Here is a 19,683-nt window from a genome sequence, read left to right on the forward strand (position 1 = left end):
GGGGGCTTTCACCCCGCTCCGGCAGTGCCAGACCGCTCCCGGGGAGCAGGGGGTCCCGCCTCGTGAGACTCAAGTCGCTCCTCGGAAAATGCCACCTCTTCCTTTGTTTTTTGGGCGGTGGGCACAGAAGGGAGCACTTCTCTTGCAAGGAATTGTGCAGGTCGGGGTGGTGTTGCCCCCGTGGGTTCCTGGTTGAAATCGTAGATTAGGGTTGGAAGGAGGTCATCTAGTCACTGGGTTTATCTCCTGAGGCAGGTACAGGTGTTTGCATTAGGCTGGCCATCGTAGAGGACATGCCTGTTTCCTGCTGCTCTGTCCTCTATTGATATGAAACCGGATGCCTTTATGTGCTCTATTTTTCTCTTGAAGAGCGAAACAGAGGACAGACATAAAGGCATCCTGTTTCATATCAATAGAGGACAACTGGACTGTCCTCTATGATGGCCACCTTGGTTTGCATGCCCAATCCTGCTCATATAGCAAGACTTTTAAAAGGGTCTCATGGCACCCCAGAGTCTTATAAAGCCTGTATGTCTGGCAACCTGAGCTAAACTCGCTGAGCTTTCATTGGGTGTGTCTACACATGCATTAACGCACTTCAGTTAAAGCACCTTAAATCTAATATACCTCCATGGTGAGGTACTAGGAAAAGACGCATTGGCCTATTTTGATGCACATCAACTAAAGAGCACAGTTTTTAGTGATGCTTTCATGTGCATTAAAATAGGCTAATGCATCTCTCCAGGTTTGCAGATCATACCAAGTTATGGGGCAAAGTTAATACACTGAAGGGCGGGGAGCAGATACAGGCCGACCTGGACAGGTTAGATCAATGGACGGAATTAAATAGGATGCAATTCAACAAAGACAAATGTAAGGTACTCGACCTAGGGAGGAGAAGAAATCCCCAGCACACCTACAGGTTGGGGGATGACCTCCCCAGCAGCTCAGAGGCTGAGAGGGATCTTGGGAGTCATAGCTGACTCCAAGACAAACATGAGGCGGCGATGTAACAAAGCCATCAACAAGTCCAATTGCACCTTGTGCATTAGCAGGTGCATGACCAACAGATCAAGGGAGGTGATGTTCCTCCTCTGTGCAGCATTGGTCAGACCACAATTGGAGTACTGTGTCCAGTTCTGGGTCCTGCACTTCAAGAGGGACATGGAGAATCTGGAGAGGGTTCAGAGGAGGGCTACTCACATGATTAGTGGCCTCCAAGGGGAGGTTGTGGGATCTGGATTTCTTCAGCCTTCACAAGAGATGTCTGAGTGGAGACCTTATAGCAGCCTATAAGTTTATTGAGGAAGGACAACAGAGAATTGAAGATGCGCTATTTACCAGAGCACCCTAGGAGCAACTAGAACTAATGAGTGCAAACTAGTGGAGAGTAGATTCAGGCTGGACATTAGGAAGGAATTTTTTACAGTAAGAGTGGCCAGAATCTGGAATGGGCTTCCAAGAGAAGTGGTATTATCACCTAACTGGGAGGTCTTCAAGAGGAGGCTTGATAGACATCTGGCTGGGGTCATCTGACCTCGGTCCTGTTTCCTGCCAGAGGCAGGGGTTTTGACACAATGATCCTTTGTGGTTCCTTCCGACTCTGCAATCTATGAATTAAAGCACAAGTACAGGCCTGCCCACTGTGTCTTCCCACCAGTTTCCATTTCTAAACCAGAGTTTGGCCATGATTCAACATGAAGTTAAGGGAGTGGAAGGCCCATGCTGGGCCATTTTCCTGTCACTTTTTTCTACATGATTAGAGGATCAAGCACCAGGATGAGTTATGGACTGACAATTACATTTATTCTATCAAAGCAGAAAGGGAAGATTGAAACCCCCACAGAAGGTAGGCAGGAAGGAAAGATCACCCGTAGCACTGACAAATCCACTCCATGACTGTTGGGCCTGGTTATTCAGAGTATATTCTGGGACTGTTTGTTTTTTAATTGCTTCCAGTTCCCGGGGAGCAAAAGTGATGATGCACCCAACACCCTTCTGAGATCTGAAACCTTACTCCAGAAAACATAAGCAGATGAGTGAGAGGAAAGACTAACCAGTGTGTTCATATTGTAATGAAGGCGAGAGGAAAGAAACTAGTAGACCTCTGTAATAATGTGATGCTCCACCATAGTTAATTTCACTTTCAATACATTAGTTAAATTAACAATTCAAAGTGTGAAAAAGGAAAAAAATCTGAGCAGTCAGAGCCAGATACTGTGTATCCAGCAACTGCCCAAGACAAAGTTTCACACTGTGTGTGAGGTTTAGTCTCTTGTTTCTGTCTCTTGAGTCACTGACGTGATGCTATGTTCTCTCTAAGGTGTCTTTCCTTTCCTCTGGGAGGAAGGTGTGGCTCATAAAGGACAGAGTGTCCAGGTAAAGAAGGAGATAAGTAGATACTGTTACCTTTTTTCTCTCAGGGCAGGGGCAGCTTGATGGGAAAGATCTTGGGATAGGAGGAGGTCCAGTTTTGCTAGGGTTATGCAGGGTTTTTGTTACTAATGTTTTTGGTTTGTTGGAATTCTTAATTGCTTCCATGTCCTGATGAGAATCAAGTTGCTCAGATGTTACTCTCTTTAAAATTACAAGAATAAGTATAAACTAATATAATCCAAGAAAGCAAAACCTTCCATTAGCAAAGATCCAGGCACTGTGCAGCAAAAGGCCCATTACCTCTACGTATACCACCAAATCAGGACCGTCCCTTACAATATTGCTACCCTCAAAGTGCAGAAAGAGCTTCAGTCATGTTCCAGATACTTTAACCCTGTCCAGGCTGAATGAAGTGTTAGACATGTCTAAAATTGTGATTGCTACTGGGCCTGTGACTTGTTTTAATTTATACCATCACTGGGACCCAGTAATACAAGTAATAACAACATTATTATATTCAAATTATTCTTTCCTGTGATCTTCTGACTGCATAAGGCTTTCTCAAAAGCTTTTATCTTTCAGGTCTGTTTTTTTCTGTGACTCGCGCAATATCCAGCACAGTCATTAACAAATGATGTAAGAATGGTAAGTGCCAAGGTGAGTTTCCAAAGGGAAAATCAGGACAGTGTTAGGTTTGATTAAAAAAAAAGCCCCTTATGTTTGTTTAAAGATTAATTAAGCCCTTCCGCACTAGTTAGGTGGAAAGTCCATAGGTTACTGTGCCTAATCTCTTCTGGGCCACTTTCCGGTTAACACCTCAGGAAGGTGAGCAGGATGGGAAAAGGGAGTTTCACATCTTAGCTGGAGACAACTTTCTGCAAAGTTAGCACCACAAGGTCACATAACAGGATTACAGTTTGTTCTTTACTTTGGGACCGTTTCATAGTCCATTGAAGTCAATGGGAATTTTTCCATCTCATCCCTATCTTTTCAATGGAAAGGTAAGAATCACAATTTTTCAATTCTGAGGAAACCAGTAGAGGTTAAGATGAAAGTAATATAATCAGCACTTTTTGCTATCTATTCTTTAACTTTATGGGTTCCTCTTTCCTTTGTAGTCTCTAGGAAGCTGTGAATACTGCTGAACACACTTCCCTTTCCTGTACAGAGTAGGAAGTCTTTTTCCCCGTTAGGTTCCTGAGGGATCTAGTTTAACAGGTCCTCAGGATTTCATTAATCTTATGTCCTGATGACAGATGCTAGTTTGAACGATTATGAATTGATTCAGCACTGAAAAGGATGCTGTGTTTTGGGGGGGTTTTTTGCAGAAGATGATTGAAAATGATGTGCAGAGGCTGACATATACAATAATGTAGTGGGAGCTAAGTGTTTTCTATGGGTGGGGATAGTTTTTTCCCATCTAAACATTTGGTATATCCAATATGTTATGTTTGTTATATAGGCTGTAAGTGACTGATGCAACATTATTATATTCTAGTAGGAAGAAAAATATTTTTATCTATACATAGGTGTCCCTTGTAGCAATAGTATCTTTTGAGAAGTGCGCGCACAGATATTGTATGATTTGTATGTATAAGCTGGTGGTAGGGATGACAATTCTGAATGGCTATAGGAGTAGCATGTTAAGGACCCACCAAGGTGCAGTCCAAAGTAGTGATAGCTTAGGTCTGTTTTCTCCTCCATTTCTGCATGTTGTAAAGTACCAGTTACCAGTTCAGAGACCAGAGAATCCTAATGGTCTCTGAAGTGATTTTGCAGCTTGAATTTGAGCTAGACTTCATCTTGTATTTCTTGAATTTGCTTTAGCTACAGTCTAAATGCACGTTTTTCCTTGAGCTCTAATATGCAGTTGCAACTTCTTGTGGATGTTTCTAACATTTTTCAATGCATGTAGTACAGAACTTGGTTACTGTAAAGCCCTTTTTGGACCTGACCAGACATCTATTATTAGTGTTGTTGTTGTTGTTATTTAGGTGTAGGTGACACAAACTTCACAAATCACCAGGCTTGATTAACAGGTCTGGTTTCCTTGTAGTAGTGTGGCAATTGACTTCATGAATCAATATACCTTACTTCTTCCCTCCCTACTTCTGCTTGGCTTAGACCATAGTTTCTCAACCTGTGGTACGTGTACCCCTGGTGGTACGCAAGACACAGGCAAGGGGTACACGGGTACCCCAACACTATCTCTTTCTCACTCTCTTTTCCTCTCGTTGTCTCTCCATCTTCCTCTCTCTCTTGCCCTTTCCTGCTCTCAAAACTATGGAAAAAAAAATTGGAATAAACTCCCCAATAATAATTTGGCATGCCACGCTTTATGCGGCACTGGGTTCAGCCTTCCTAGCTTTGGCCAACATCACTTCTAGCCCAGGTATATACTTGAGTTGTGCACCCCGGTATAAAAGATGGCAACCCTACTCAAACCAGATCAGACATCTGTTATATCATGGCCTTATATACACAGCCCTTCTTCCAACACATTAGTCTGTAAATATAAAATTTTCAGTAGTTAGGGGGTACTTGCTACTTAAAAGTTGGAGAGACACTGGCTTAAACTATAAACAGAGATTGTTTTTGAGAACAACCCTAGAAAGTTGTCTTGTGAGGGTCAGATAGCTCTGTGTGGGAACACTAACTGAAGCCCAAACTGACACCACAAAATTATATCCTATGTACCTGTTTATCACTCAAACAAAGACTAAAACCAATAAAAAGATTGTCTAGGAAACCTACATTTAAGAACCTGATAAATTGTTACCCAGTGATATGTCAGAAGCTTTCTGTAAGCTTCTGTGTGTGACCAGCCTGTTCTTCACATATAGGCCTAGGACAGTGATTCTCAATCAGGGTGCCAGGTATCCTGGGGTGCCTTAGGATCCTTTCAAGGGTGTAATGGGGCACCACACAAGGTCAGCACTGTTAGATATGCAAACACAATCCACAAAATAAACCCAGAGATTTCAACTAGGAATCCAAAGTCTTAAAATCATTCTGCCCTGTTGTGGTCTTTCTCAGTTCTTTGCAGTGGAAGAACAGCTCTCTCTCTCTCCTATTTTTCTGTAGTTATAAAAAACCAGGGAAAACTGGCAGCTGGTATTTTTCAAGAGATGCCTTGAGGCTATCAAGGTTGAGAACCACCAGCTTAGAAAACATGTTTGATAACAGGCTGCTTTCCTGGCCTCCTTTTCCTGTCGAGATTTGGGGCTGTCTGGGTGAGTGTTATAGCAGCACAGACAAAACCTTGCTACTTTCTCTTCAACTTCTCTCCCTAACAGAGCCGCCACAGGGGTGCTTGTCAGCGCAGCCGCCTCCGTGACCCCACAGAGTTAAAGACTCCGCTTTTTAATGGATGACTTCTTGTCTTCAGCAAGAGCCAGAGCCTTCTGGTGCCCGGTCATGGTCCGACTTCACAGTCCTGCTAAGAGTCGCACAGATGGTGGGCACCGCACTCCCTGCTGAAGCAAGAGGGCTGGTGTAACCCCCCTGGGCTTCCAGCTTGGCTGCTTAAATGAATCTTTGCTCACATGAGCCCAAAGCACTGGGTGCAAAGCTGACTCGCGCATGGCAGTCTTAGGTAGAGGTTTGGACGTACAGTTGGGATAGGGCTGATCTTGCCTCAGGCGCGGGAGGCTGACGAGATGACCTGGAGGCCCCTTGCAGCCCGGCTTCTCTGGGAGCGTGAAGGAGCTGGTCTCGCCCGTGCAGTGAGGCCCTTGGCGGAGGGCGGCGCTGCAGCAGGCGGAGGCGCGTCGGGGCCTGTTTCCTGCGCAGCCTCACACGGCAGCCCGGGCCCCCGGCGGACGGGGTGGGCGCGCTGCAGCCGGCTGGGCGCTGCGAGGAGCAGAGGCCGCGGGAGCCTAGGTGAGGGCCGGGGGGAGGGTGGTGCCGGGGCTGTGGCTGCTCGCGGTCCCCCGCCCGGGGCCGGTGGATGCGGCGTGGCTGGGGCGCCGTCACTGCCTCCCGTGCGCTCCTCGGGCAGCGCCCCGGGGTGCCACGGGTCCCTTTCCAGCTGCGCCGGCGCCGGGCACCCAATAAGCCCAGAGATGCCCCTGGGGCCCGCAGCTCTGTCATGCTTCCTGCCTCCAAAAGAGCGAGTGAAAGCCAAGAGCTGGCACTTTTCAAGGGGGCTGCAAAGGTTGCAAGGCGCTGGGCCTGGGAAGCGTGTGGACAGGTGGGGCCAGGCCGGCTGGCCCTCGGATTTCTTCCGTGGAGTTGAGTTGGTGCCAGCCAGCCTGGCCCTCGGATGCTGGCACTGGAAGCCTCCAGGGTTGCGGGTAGGGGTGTCCATCATAGAGGACCGTCCAGTTATTCTCTGTCCTCGTTGGTACAAAACCAGATGCCTTTATGTCCTCTGTTTTTTCTCTTGAAGAGAAAAGGAGAGGACGTGAAGGCATCTGGTTCCGTGTCAATAGCAGACAGAGTAGCAGAAAGCTGGAACGTCCTCTATGACGGCCACCCCTGCTGCAGGCGAGGATGGGCAGATGGCAGCAAGGCTGTGCAGGCGTACTGGATCGGCCAGGCACTGCCAGAGCTATGTCAAGCCCTGTCTGGGAAAGGTAGAGGGTGTGCTAAGCCAGCTCGGGGATGCTATATGGGGAAGCTTGCTTGTTGCCCACCTAATGCCATTTGGTGCTAAAGAGCTGTTGGTGACATTCATTCACAAATTAAAAATAAAACAGCCTGTTGTCAAAGGATCAGCTGGTCTTAGAGTTTCCATGGAGGGTACTTGGGATTTGCTGCTGATGTTTTCTGCTTTGTATGTTCCTAGACTAGATCAAGGAGGAAGGCCGAGTAGGAGGCTCTCCACTTTGGACTGAGAGGATCACTTTGAAAATTTAGTTCAGAGCGTTACAATGTGGGGTCAAATTAATTCTGTCCCAACATCTCTTTGTAAATGATCTGGAAAAGCATGAAATCTCCCAGTATTTGCTGTATGCCTGTCACTACAACATCTAGAAGCATGATTCAAGAGTCCAGGAGAGTTGATTGCATGTGTTCGGAAGCTATTTTTCAGTGTTTGATGAAGCCCTGTTCTAATTAAGCCACAAAAGCACTTGGCCTTTTCCCTAGCTGAGCCCAACCAGGGATATCATGAAATAGCAAGGGCTGCTGCAAAGACTGGTGTTGCATTTTAAAGTTGCACAAATGTGCCTTGTTTGGATTAGTACATTTTAAACTCAGTTATTTTGTAAAAACAGATCTGCTAGAACAGATACCCCAGTGCTTTAAGAGCCACACATTTTCACAGAGGCACAAAGTGCAGTTTATTGAACCACGTTTCCTCCTCACATCATTGTATGCAAAAAGCCAGCGCTGCAGTGATGAAGGGTAGCACAAGCATAGCCTCATAATCAGGGCACATTATACTGCAGTTCTCTTCTTTAGCCATAAGCAGTTACACGTATAGCTTCTTTACTTTGTTTGCTTTTCCTGCTCAGACAGAATGGCTCCTGCCAACCAGCCGAAGGATAAGAAACACGTGAAGGCTCGTGAGCATCAGCCAGAGGAAGAGACAAAGTCAGCTGAGAAAAGGAAACGAGGATCTGGTGAACTAGAGAATGAGCCACAAGCAAAGAGACTGTTTGTGAGAAAAGCTTTGAAACCCCCAGAGAAAACAGGTAAATCTCCCTTGGGCTCTCATTTTCTTTTTTGCCCACAAGGCCTAATTTGAGCAAACTATCAGCCAAATCTTCAGATATCTGGCATAGGAAGATATCAAGGAGCCAACAACTTGTTCAGACAGGAGCATTGGGATAGGCTTATGTTTCTACACGAGGAGTGGATAATATACGGAAACATTTTTTCCCCCAGTAATCTGTTTAGAGACTGCAGTGAGCATGCACATATAGTATTTTCTTGAAAGTCACAGCTCATGATTTTAAAATGGGGCTCAAGGAAGTTTACATTGCCACTCATTGGAGAGAGATTTAGCTTTGTGAAATTTTTGAATGGCTGAATTTCTGCTTCCTTGTAGGCAGGCAATCCTGGTAATATATTTTTTTTTTCATGTTAATTCCTCACACTGTTTCATAACTGACAGGTTAGTAATACACACCATACTATTTACACCAGCCTTTCCACCTGGATATATCATGCTGCAGCCAACAGTAAGCTGTTTCGTAGAGCTGGGTGCCAGTTCTAGCTAGGTGCTACATTTTTCTGCTGTTATTCTTTAAGGTCCTGTCCAGAGAGACAAGGGCTAATTCTTATGTGTTGATATTTTCAGTGATCAGTCCCAGGAACCTTTGTAGACTTGCATTAAGGACTCTGTGTCTCTACACATTCAGGGCTGTCACTCTTAAGCTATATTTTGCTTATGGGATCTCCAGAGATATTTCTTTTTCTAGAATGTTTACAAGATATCCATTCTAGGGACTCAGAAAGTATTGAAGAAGAATAGTTCCTTTAATATCTATTCAGTGGTACCCTGAGAGCTACAATAGTACTAGCAAGTGCTTTTCTGATTTACCTGTGCTTCATTTGCCCCAGTTTCTCTAGCGTATGAACAAAGCCTCTAGAGTATGCAGTAATACAAGCTGTGGAAATGTTCTGCTTAGTATGTTTGTGGGGTTTTGTTATAGTTTAATTTGTTTTTTTTTTATAACTTCAGGTCCAGTTTTCACTTTCGTTTCCAAAGGACTTAGGAGTCGTCAGCACCTTGGAAAATCTGACCAATCATGTTGTTATTTATAGCTTTCTTAACAGATTTTTTGTCTGAATCTTCTCCTTTTGTATCCCAGTGTGAAAGGCCAGGCTTAATTTTTGTACAGTTTGAATAGAATCCATTCAGTAGTTTCTGATTTACGCAATAGTTGGCTTAGGGAAATATTTTTTTCCATTTTGAAGAAGATCATGCACTTTTTTGTATAGATGCTTAAAATACCTCAGTTTAAACATGTGATATTTTATATGTAACTTGTCTCCATGGATAATCATGCCGAATAAATCATGTAACTTTTTCAGCATTATAAGCAATTAAATTAATGTTTTGTTCATGTGGTGGTGCCGATAGCTGAGTCAAGCCATTGCTATGCATTTTTTGCTGGTTTAGCATCAGAGCTACCAGGTTGCAGTTATGCAACCACATAATGCCAAAGGAGTCTTTGCAGCTCTCTGAGTCTCTTCCTGAGATCCCTGGTTAGGCTTAGCTGGAAGAACATGAACAGTGTTTTGAAGGGCACGGAGCCTAATGAGATTCAGCCATTAAACATATTGAGATTCTTCAATCCATAAGAACTTTTGTAAAAAGTTTCCCTGTAGCTAAGCAGAGACTTCTGTCCTGGCTCTGCTTCAACTTGTTTTAACTGCATTTCTGCTTAAAATGGGTAGTTGAGAATTGTTCTTGCTATGGAGGGCAGTGTTTGAGGAGTTGTCCTTCCTCTAAACTCAGACATGTCTAAAGAGCATATTAAAAACCCTTAATGACAGAACTGAAGTCTGGGATAAAAAGCTCCCTCAGTCCAAGAGGTGAAATCCTCAAGATGTTATAAATCTTTGCAAATGGGGAGTTTGAGTGGAGATGGCTTTTCCTCCATAACAACAGCAGATGTGATGAACACAGTGTGGGTAATTCAGTTTTCTTAATTTCTAGGCTTCAGTGTTGCATTAAGAAGGTTTTTTCATTGTATATATAATGCTCCCTTTGTTTCTGTCCTTCTTGTTTTTATTAAGAGGTATCCTTGTATAAAAGCAGAATTTTTGGGTCTTAATAAATGCATTTGCTCTGCTACATCCTGATCTGGCATCTGGATTCCCTGGGATGTTATATTCCCAAGCTATGGGGGTGGTTTGGTCAGATGCATGAGGTTGAACAGATCCTGTTTTCCTGTAAATGCCCCTGATGATAAAACCTAGAACATGAACAAAACACAAAGAGCATGTGGTGTAGCTCAGCAGAATTTTCCCCATACAGAAAGGTTTTTGGGCTTCTGTGTGTGGGGAGCCAGCAGGTGTGTTATCAAAACCAAAGCTTGCAGGGCAGTGGAAGTAGACAGAATGTTCCGATTTATGAGCTGGAATCGCAAGGGCATGCCTGGGAAATTCCATGGGAATCTTTAGGTGCAACTAAAAAGTGAGTTGGTCTAATAAAAGATATCGGATTTATCCAAAGAACCTTGTCTGCCTAGGTGCAACTAATATGTTTCTGTCCCTAGTCTGGTCCCAGGCCTGAATTCTCCTCTGCTATGGGTTTAGATGCTTATCCCAAAGATTCCTTTTTCCTTTCTGTGTCATTACTCCACTCCAGGTCTTACTTTCCCAGTCCAGGTGTTCTTGCTATATCAGAGCAATGAACATGGCATCTAAGAGCTGAGGAAAAGCATTGCCTATAAACTTACCATAGCCTCTTTCCTTTTGCCTCTGTTGAGAGATGCTGAGGAGGAATGAGGCTGTCAAGCTGTGGAGGCATGATGCTCTGAAGCTGCAGGATGCTGCTCACACTCACAGGAATCATTTGATGTCCTTTCTCTTATGGCCAGAATTCACTTCTAGGTTCAGCAGCCCATGCACCCATTTCTCCAGTATGGACACGCACTTACTATCAGTAAGTTTTGCTGTTTTGTGCTCTGGCAGGCTGGGCTAAAGGTGGCTCCACGATCAGAAACATCGGGGTGCTTTTCCATCAGCTGAAGCAGCAGTACAGTGTCATCCATTACATCTACCAGAACATGCTGGGTGGCTCTATCCGGGCACAGCTCAGACAGGTGAGGGTTTCTTCTTCCTATCCCCCTGAATCACTGAGCTTCCTACAGAGTTTATGTTAAAAAAAAAAATATAAAAGCCTAACCTTGAAAACATATAGGTATGTCAGACCCCCTTCCCCTTCTGTCTAGGCCCATGGTTTCCATGCCTGTCATATAACTAAACTTTTACACTGGTGTGCAGATAAAGTCTGATGTATTCCTGCTTTTCCCTGGAGACCATGCCAAATAAAGCTGCTAAGATAATTTTCCTTGTTTGTTAATTGTGCCATTTCATTCCCACTTTTGCATCTCCCTAATTCTCTGCTTCCTTGCATTAAAATTAAACTGCTTGTTGTAGCATTTAAGACCCTGCACAACACTCTTTCCTTGTACTGATCTGACCTAGTCCCTTATCTCCTACCTGTGGTATTCTGCTAACAGTGCCAGCCTTGATATCCACTTCTCTCACAAGCATTTCTACATGTTGTTCCCCCTTGTGTCTCTGAGGCAAGTAGTGCCCTTTCTGAAAGCAGTTTTGGAGGCCTAATTCTGCCCTCATTCAATATTTATTTAAGGATTTACTTTATCATGACCACAAGGAGTGAGTCAGCTAAGACAGTTTCATTTTCTATGTTTAGGTAGTTTAAGTATTTTTAATTAAAAAATAATTTAATCTGTATCTACCTGATTTGTCACTTTCTGCCTTTTCTCACCTACTCTTTTGTTATCCTTTTGTTCTGCTGTGTCATTTAGAAGAATAAACTTTGGAAAAAGGACCATGTATTTAGGTCTTTAGATAATGCTTAACACTTCAGGTGCTTGGTGAATAAATACTGGAAGAAAGTGTGGTTGCTGGGATTTTCTTCCTATAGGGAAAGCTTATTAATGTCTTATTAATGTGATGATAGATTCATAGGGTAGGAACAGACCTGAAGGGTCATTTTGTCCAATTTCCATGATTCTAGTAAACATTGCTTCTTCCCTAGTCCAAAGACCCTGGCTCCTTTTACAGTGTTTAGAGAGTGATTTCTCACCACTTTTGTCATCAGCTGTGAGTAGCTGCAGCTGGAGTACTTTTGTTCTGTGAAGGGTCTGTCTCTCCACAGGTTTTGTGCTCCCACCTACTGATCATCTAACTCTGAAGATGGAAATAGTGTCTTTATAGGAGGTCACTACCCTGGGGGTAACTACTCACACTGTACAGATCAAGAATGGAATCTGGACCTGCCTTTTGCTACCAGATTGACTTATATTTATTCTGCAAGATGGGGCACACAGTGAGTCTGCTGGTTTGCTCACTCAGCAGTGACTTTGGTGTGTTTAAAAGCAAGCAGAGTGCTCATTTTCTCCTTGGTGTTACTGGAGATCAGTTTTACTGTGCCAGTTCCCTAAGAAGAATGTCATTGGCAGTGTGTACATGGTTTGTTGGTGCTTTTTAAATAGGTTCTGATATTACAAGCTCTTTAAAGACCCCAGTCTCTTACTGTCTTTGAAACAGTGTCTCCAGCTGCCCTTCCTGCGTTCTCTCACCTCATACCGCCTCTTCCGAACAGCAAGCCCTTTTGACAGGAGAGTGACATGTCTGGAATGGCATCCAACACACCCCAGTACTGTGGCTGTGGGCTCCAAAGGTGGAGATATCATTCTTTGGGACTATGAAGTACTTAACAAAACTTGCTTCATAAAGGGGGTAAGTCGCTTAGTGTGTAGGATGGGCATGGGGGTGGCCTGGAATAGCCCTGAGTGCTGCAGGTCAGATTGAGGTGCACTGTTTGAATTACCCAGACCAAGACTGGATGGGTGTGTGTACTGCAGGACTGGACTGAGATGCAACCTTAGAACTGTGTGAGGCCCAGGACTAGGTTAGCATGGGGTGGCTGCAGGTCAGATGGGGTTGTGTAGAATTGGTGGAGAAGTTTCCCCACACTCTGGGGCTGCGGGGTGGGAGGATGAATCTCACAGTGGTAAGACATGAGTGAAATAAAGAAGAATGTCTTTCTAAGAAATAAATTCTTAAGAAGGATGCAGAGGGGGTTTATTGATTTTTAGACTTGAACCTTCTCCTCTTCACCTCTTAGTTTGTGTCAGGTGAGGAAATACCTTGTTGAGTAGGTAAAAGGACAGTCCATTCATCTGAAGTGAGAGAGTGAAGAGCAGCGAATGAGGCCTTGTGGCTCTGAGGGTTTTGCATGCCCACCATCCCATTCCCTGGACCTGCCAATTGCTGGTCCTATGAGGGTTCAAATTTGTATTGTTGGCTCATTTCCTCTTCAGGTTAACAAATGGATAGAGGGTTGGGGGAAGAGGATTTTCCTGTAAAGATTCCCAAGTCTCCTTCCTGGTTGCCTTGTGCTCCTTTGGGGAAAGTATGGTGACTGCCATTCAGGGATCATGTTGCCCTAGAACTGAAGGAGTTGCAGTCCTCTCCCTAGTAAGTTCATCATCTCAGCCAGCCATTTGGCTTGTAAGGATGACACTTGCCTTCCCTTCTCTAGGGGTCATAGCTTGTGTCATAGTCAGTGGTGAGGACGAAGTGGTGAATGTGAAGTGGAAGAAGGGACTTTCCTCCTTCCCCATCACTCACTTGTGTTCATCCCCTTCATTGTAGATGGGAGCTGGAGGGGCCATCACAGGAATGAAGTTTAACCCTTTTAACCCTAGTCAGCTGTACACATCGTCAATTGCCGGCACTACCACCCTGCAGGATTTTAATGGCAGTACGCTCCGGGTCTTCACCAGCACCGAGGACTGGGAGTAAGAAACATGGCAATTTTCTGGGCCTCTGCATCCTGCTGGCAGGGCAGCACAGAGAGGGAGCTTTATTTGTCTCTGGAACATGAGAGCTAGGCTCTGCTCTTCCCTACATCCGCCTCTTTTGTTGAATTCTGGAGTCTGTCTGTTTTGGGAGCTTCTTTCCTCTTGTTTTCCCTGTGCGGGTTAGGGGAAAGGGATCGAATACTGACTTCTCTTTTTCCCCATCCAGGTGAAAGAGTGATCTTCCACACTTGCTTTTTCCTGTTCTTCTGGGGGTACCAGTGGAACTCTTCAGGCTTATGTCTTTACACCTCCCATATTCTGTGCAGCACGCACATAGAATTGGAAGGTGTCACTGGGTCACCAAGTCCAGATCCCTGTGTTTCCAAAAGGATGCACAGGAATATCAACTCTGACATCACCCTAGCCCTGGTGACCTGACCTCTCTGAAGAGCCCTCTGGGGAGTTCCTTTAATATTACTGCAAACCCTGTTGGCTTGGGAAGTTAGACATTAATTTTAGAAATGGGCCCACAGTGTCAGCACACCCATCCCCTTTTACCCTCTCTGTTTTCTTTCCCTGCTTACTTCCTTCCAGTAGCATGTGACCCAGCCAGTTCTCAAAGTGGCTATTCCAGCTGCAGCCCTCCTTAGGGAGGGGTGTGGGGCTGCGCTGCAGGGGTCCACTGACACTTCTCCATGCTGGAGCCCAGATTCAGTGCTCAGCTGCCTCTCCCTGGATCAGCAGAAGCTGTGGGATTTGATGGACATGACATGGGCCTTTTATCCCAGTATCAAATCTGTTGTGGATCAAGATGAGGATGACTGGGTCTGAAGGGGATGCTTCTTCCAGATGTCATTACTCTGAGGCAAACTGGGGCCTATTGAGGGCTTCTTCACTGGTTTCTTGAAAGTTAGTATTGAAGCACATTACTTGGTACAAAGTGGCTTTGTGAGCAGCTGATGAACCACAGTGGAGTCCCAAGGGGTTTGTATCACCCAGTTAGCACCTTTCACTTTTCTCTCTTCCTCTGTTTTGTGTGTAGGGATTAAACCTGTTGGCTCAATAGAGAAGGGCTGGGGGGTGAGTCCTGGAGGACAACTTCAGTTCCATGCGCAGTTAGTAGTAGGGGTTTCTCCCTCCAAAGCTGTCATTGTCCCTGCTGCTGACACCTTGGGAAAGACCAGCCATGATGCACTAGACGCAGCTGCAAGAGGTGTTGAGGCAAAGACAGTGAAGGAAGAGCCTGGTGCACAGCTGCTGTGGGGTGTCTTCCGGTTCTGCGTGGAATATTTCTTGCGATCCTGTCCTCCTAGGTATAGGTTAGTCCTAAGTGTAGTTATCAAAGCTATGCCTTGTGATTGGAGATGGGAGAAGCAGTGCTACTGAAAGGAATATGCCTTGTTTGGGAAGATGGCTATGTCGATTTTGCAGGTCCAGAGTGTGTGCGCTCTCAGATCAGGACCAGGCTATATAGAACTTCAGTGCTGCAACTGTTGGGAAACAAACTCCATGAAATCGGTATGTCTCACTTAAAGAGCAGAGAGCTCTGTTCCAGATGATCAATTGTTTACTGTGATCCTCCCTTCTCCAGGGACCTTTGTGCCCATTGTTTTATCTTTGTGTTCCAGAAGGAGCCAGGAAATTCTATTGGAAGCATTAAGTTTGGGCCCTTTGAGGTAGTAAAGCTTTATGTGGCATCAGAGGATGACACCTTAAGTCTGCAAGACAAGGAAGGCAGAATGGCACAGGGGATCTCCTGTTCCCTGGGTTGTGGCCATGAGTACCATGACATTTAGTGAGAAGGGCAGGATTGTTCCTCAGTTCCTTTGTATTGACAGTGCAGTCCCTCTCTTGCTCTTTGAGAGCCTGGATATACATATACTGGGGGATGGGGAGTGATTGATTAGGCTGCAGTACTGCAGAGAAGGACTTGGGGGTTGCAATAGACCAGAAGGTGAATATGAGTCAACAGTGTGCTCTTGTTTTAAAAAAAGCCAGCATCATGGGTTATATTAGCAGAAGTATCACTTGCAAATCAAGGAAGGTGATTCTCCCACTCTATTCAGCACTGGTGAGGCCTCACCTGGAGTATGGTGTCTAGTTTTGAGCCCCACACTTCAAGAAGGATGTGGACAGATTGGAAGGAGTTCAGTGCAGAGCAACAAAAATGGTTAGGGGCCTGGGAAGCAAGATGTATATGGAAAGGCTGAAAGAATTCAGGTTGTTTAGTTTGGAGAAGAAAAGACTGAGAGGGGATTTTATAAGTCTTCAACTACTTGACAGGTGATAGTAGAGAGGATGGAGATGGGCTTTTCTCTGTAGCCATAGGATTAGGATTTTGAAGATTAGGAGGAACTTTCTGACTATGCGGGCAGTCAAACTTCGGAACTGGCTACCTAGAAGAGCTGTGGAATCTTCACCCCTGGACATTTTCAAGAGCAGGTTGGACAGATACTTGACTGGGATGGTTTAGTCAGGGATGATCATACCTTGAGCATGGGCTCAACTACACGACCTTGTGAGATCCCTTCCAGCCCTGCTTTCCTATGCTTCTATGATGTAAAAAAAAAAAGGAGTCAAGTTACCAGTTGTTCTCAACCTTTTTGGACTCAAAAAGGTCTGAAAAGGTGTAACAGGCACCCCTTGTTACACTCAGGACATTCCTTAGAAAATGTCAGCTTAGATTTCACTTTTTGGCTGCAGAAAAAGAGCAATCTTTCTCTTGCAAAGAACTCAGAAAGATCACAGCAGGGCAAGATGTCTAGTATAAGCATCTTCTGCAGGTGAAGTTTTTTGAAAACTAGTTGTCAGATGCTAAAGAATTCACTCGTATTCCTAACCAGTATAGCTTGGGTTGAGAGACCAGGCCCCCAGGCATCTGTCTAATAAGACTATGTTCAGTTCCTGGAGTGCTAAAATGGAAGCAAATTAAGATGGAAAGTTTTCAGCCCAGAAACCCTGCAGCTCCTTTACCTCTCTGTGGGGGAGTCTCATTTTAAACCATTTCTGCACATGGTAAATGCCCTGCATATAGTCCTGATCTTTCCCAAGCTGTGTCTATGTGCAGGTGCCAAGTGACCATACAGTTTCAGCTGCATCCCACTACCACAGCACATTACCCATCCTCTTAAGGTTACTTGGCAGAAATGATACACTTAGTCACCAAACTGATGATGCCTTGGTGAACTTTCCCTGGCCCAGTTGTTCAGTCTTTTGCAACCTCACTCTACAGAGAGTCAGGGAGGGTGTAAACTGGGGCATCCCTCACCTTCCCTGACTGCAGGAGGCAGCACTGACCTCTCTGCTTTTCCTTCTAGTTTCTGGTATTGCAGTGTTGATGTGTCTGCAAGCTGCCGGTCTGTGGTGACAGGTGATAACGTTGGTAACGTGGTCCTGCTCAGCACTGGTGGTGATGAGGTTTGTATGGCTCTCTGCATTTTCCTTTTTCTGGAGACACTGATGGTTTATATATTCACAGTGCAAAAAATAAACGGTCCTTGCTGCAAGATGGGGGGAAGGGGAAGGAGCAAGAATGACCCTGCACTTCAGGGAATTTGTTTCTATCTGCTGTGCTGCCTCTCCCTGCTCCCAAGATGAGTTCACTGGAAATCTCCCAAACAGTGATTCTAAATTAGGCACTACGTGGTGAGGTTCCCCCTGCCCTGAGTGGCCGTTGGTAAGAACAGTATTAGGGGCATCCTGTAGACAAAAGGCCTCTGGCAATGGGGTACACACTGCAGAAAGTTCCCTGGAGAATTGTAGTGGAATGGAGCCAGTTAGAGCAGCATCCAGCCTTGGGATTCCCAGTTCCAAGTTCAACTGGCAAAGGTCAGGAGGACAGAAACTGCACCATCTTCTTTCTGCCCGAGCAAGCACACTGCCACTGCCAGGACCTGAAACTGGAAAGCTGCTTAGAGCCCAGGCTGGGAACTTCTCTAAGAGTGTGCCTTGCCTGCAAGACTGCCCTTTTGCTGTTACTGCATAATGACTCATTACTCATCACTGCTCCAGCTTGCAGGGGTGACAGATCTGGGCCTGGGCCACCCCAAGAGCTATAGGCACTGTGGTAGTCAGTTGGGGGACAGTGTCACCAGCTAAGGCACTGGCTTTGCATACTGTCAAGGTAACTTGGATTAATCCAATGGGTAGGATACTCACTTGGGTAGAGGGAAGACCCAGGTTCAAGTCCAGGCATGGACTGATACTGTAGTCAAGTCTTAGTGGGAGTCTTCATGAAGAGTCTGGAGAAGCACCTGGCTGGGGTCACATGACCCCAACACTTTTTCCTGCCACTGGCAGGGGGATCGGACTTGATGATCCATTGAGGTCTCTTCTGACTCTAGCATCTATGAATCTGTAAGGTCAGACCCACTGTGGTAGCTTGCATTATTTTTTCCCCTTTTCTGAATATAGATGGTCAGCTCATTCCTGTGGGATTTCCAGTGCTAGCCAGCACTGCCCATCTCCCCCAGCCTCTAGAACCTTTTGAATTAACAACATCGCCCTGCATCCAGGGAGATGAGTGCTCCATTCTCCATTGTCTAGATCCCTTAGACTATCTGTACCAAAGCAGTGCTGAATGGCTGTTGTTGTGGCAGGCATTGTGTCTACCTGCTCTGTATTTCCTACGTGCATCTCATATTCTGTTTCCTCCACTGCAGATTTGGAAGCTGAAATTACACAAAAAGAAAGTAACTCATGTGGAGTTTAACTCTTGCTGCGATTGGCTCTTAGCCACAGCCTCTGTGGACCAGACAGTCAAAATCTGGGACCTCAGGAACATCAAAGACAAGACAAGTTTCCTTCACGTGCTTCCTCATGACAAACCTGTCAATGCTGGTAGGTCAGTGAGGTAGGGCTCTCTGCTCTGCGTGCTTTTCTGATCTGCCTGTCCAGTCTGTGTATCTGTCTGTCTTAGTCTCTTTTTTGCGCTGGTTCCATATCTCTTGTCTTTGGGGCCACACTTTCCCTACCACAGGTATGTATGTATCAATCTGCTATTTCAGCCATCTTCTATGTGTGAACTGAAAAATTAAGTTTGCACCAAAATTGTTTAATCTTACCACGTTCAGATAAGAAAGAACCCCCATTTACTGGGTCAGACCATAGGTCCATGTTGTCCAGTAACCTGTGTCACAGAGTGATGGAAAGTAGATGCTGAAAGGGAGAGTAAACAGGGTATGACCAGGGTTTTTTCCACTGTTCCTCTCCCACTTGCTGCCTCCAGCATTTAAGGTCTAGATTTCATCATATCTAGATATTATGTAATTTTAAAAATTGTAGGCGTTGATAAAAGTCTTGTAGGAAAGTGCTGGTGCCACTTCAGTCTCATTGATTTCTGGCTAAATCATCACGAACAATTGACACCAGTAGATATGCTGTTCTTCTGTTTAAGAAGATAATTGTCCTCTGATATTCTTGCAGTGCTGCTTCTGAGTGCTCACTGTGAAAATACTGAAGGTTTCTGAAGTTGGGGAATGGGGGGAATGGAATTCATTTGAGGCAGTCGAGATGTTCCTCATCTTCTGGTGCTGAAGTTTCAATGCTGGAAGCAGGGGCTGGGAATTGAAATTCCTCTAGTCTGTCCCTAGCATTGGAAGGGAATGTGGTGTAGCTGGGCAGTGGAAATGAGAACAGTCTGGTTGTGTTTCTAGCTCTTCCAGTGACTTGCCCTGTGACCTTGGGCCAGCTTGTTTCCTGCTCAGTGTCTGTTTCTTCCTCTATAAAATGATAATGATACTTCCATAGGCAGTGGAAAGGAGGGGGTAATGGGGCTTAGCTCCCACAAATGTTTCATAGTTTCGTAGTTTCTAGGGTCGGAAGGGACCTGAGCAGATCATCTAGTCCG

At 45.3% G+C, this 19,683-nt stretch overlaps 1 protein-coding gene across 2 annotated transcripts in view; it reads left to right on the forward strand.

The window, feature by feature from the left end:
• The first annotated feature begins 3,193 nt into the window (after positions 1-3,193).
• DDB2 (damage specific DNA binding protein 2) overlaps positions 3,194-19,683 on the forward strand; it is a 21,202-nt gene continuing 4,712 nt past the window's right edge. The window contains exons 1-7 of one of the 2 annotated variants that reach the window (XM_019551241.1): positions 3,194-3,377; positions 7,836-8,015; positions 10,969-11,099; positions 12,577-12,768; positions 13,687-13,832; positions 17,153-17,252; positions 18,497-18,674. In XM_019551241.1, coding sequence (XP_019406786.1) covers positions 7,841-8,015; positions 10,969-11,099; positions 12,577-12,768; positions 13,687-13,832; positions 17,153-17,252; positions 18,497-18,674 — 922 coding nt within the window. In that variant the 5' untranslated portion in view covers positions 3,194-3,377; positions 7,836-7,840. Of the gene's footprint in view, positions 3,378-6,173; positions 6,259-7,835; positions 8,016-10,968; positions 11,100-12,576; positions 12,769-13,686; positions 13,833-17,152; positions 17,253-18,496; positions 18,675-19,683 lie in introns of those variants that run through there. The other variant, XM_019551239.1, reaches the window with a different exon arrangement.

Source organism: Crocodylus porosus, unplaced genomic scaffold, assembly GCF_001723895.1.
Source record: "Crocodylus porosus isolate Cpor-Errol unplaced genomic scaffold, CroPor_comp1, whole genome shotgun sequence".
Lineage (NCBI taxonomy): Eukaryota > Metazoa > Chordata > Crocodylia > Crocodylidae > Crocodylus > Crocodylus porosus.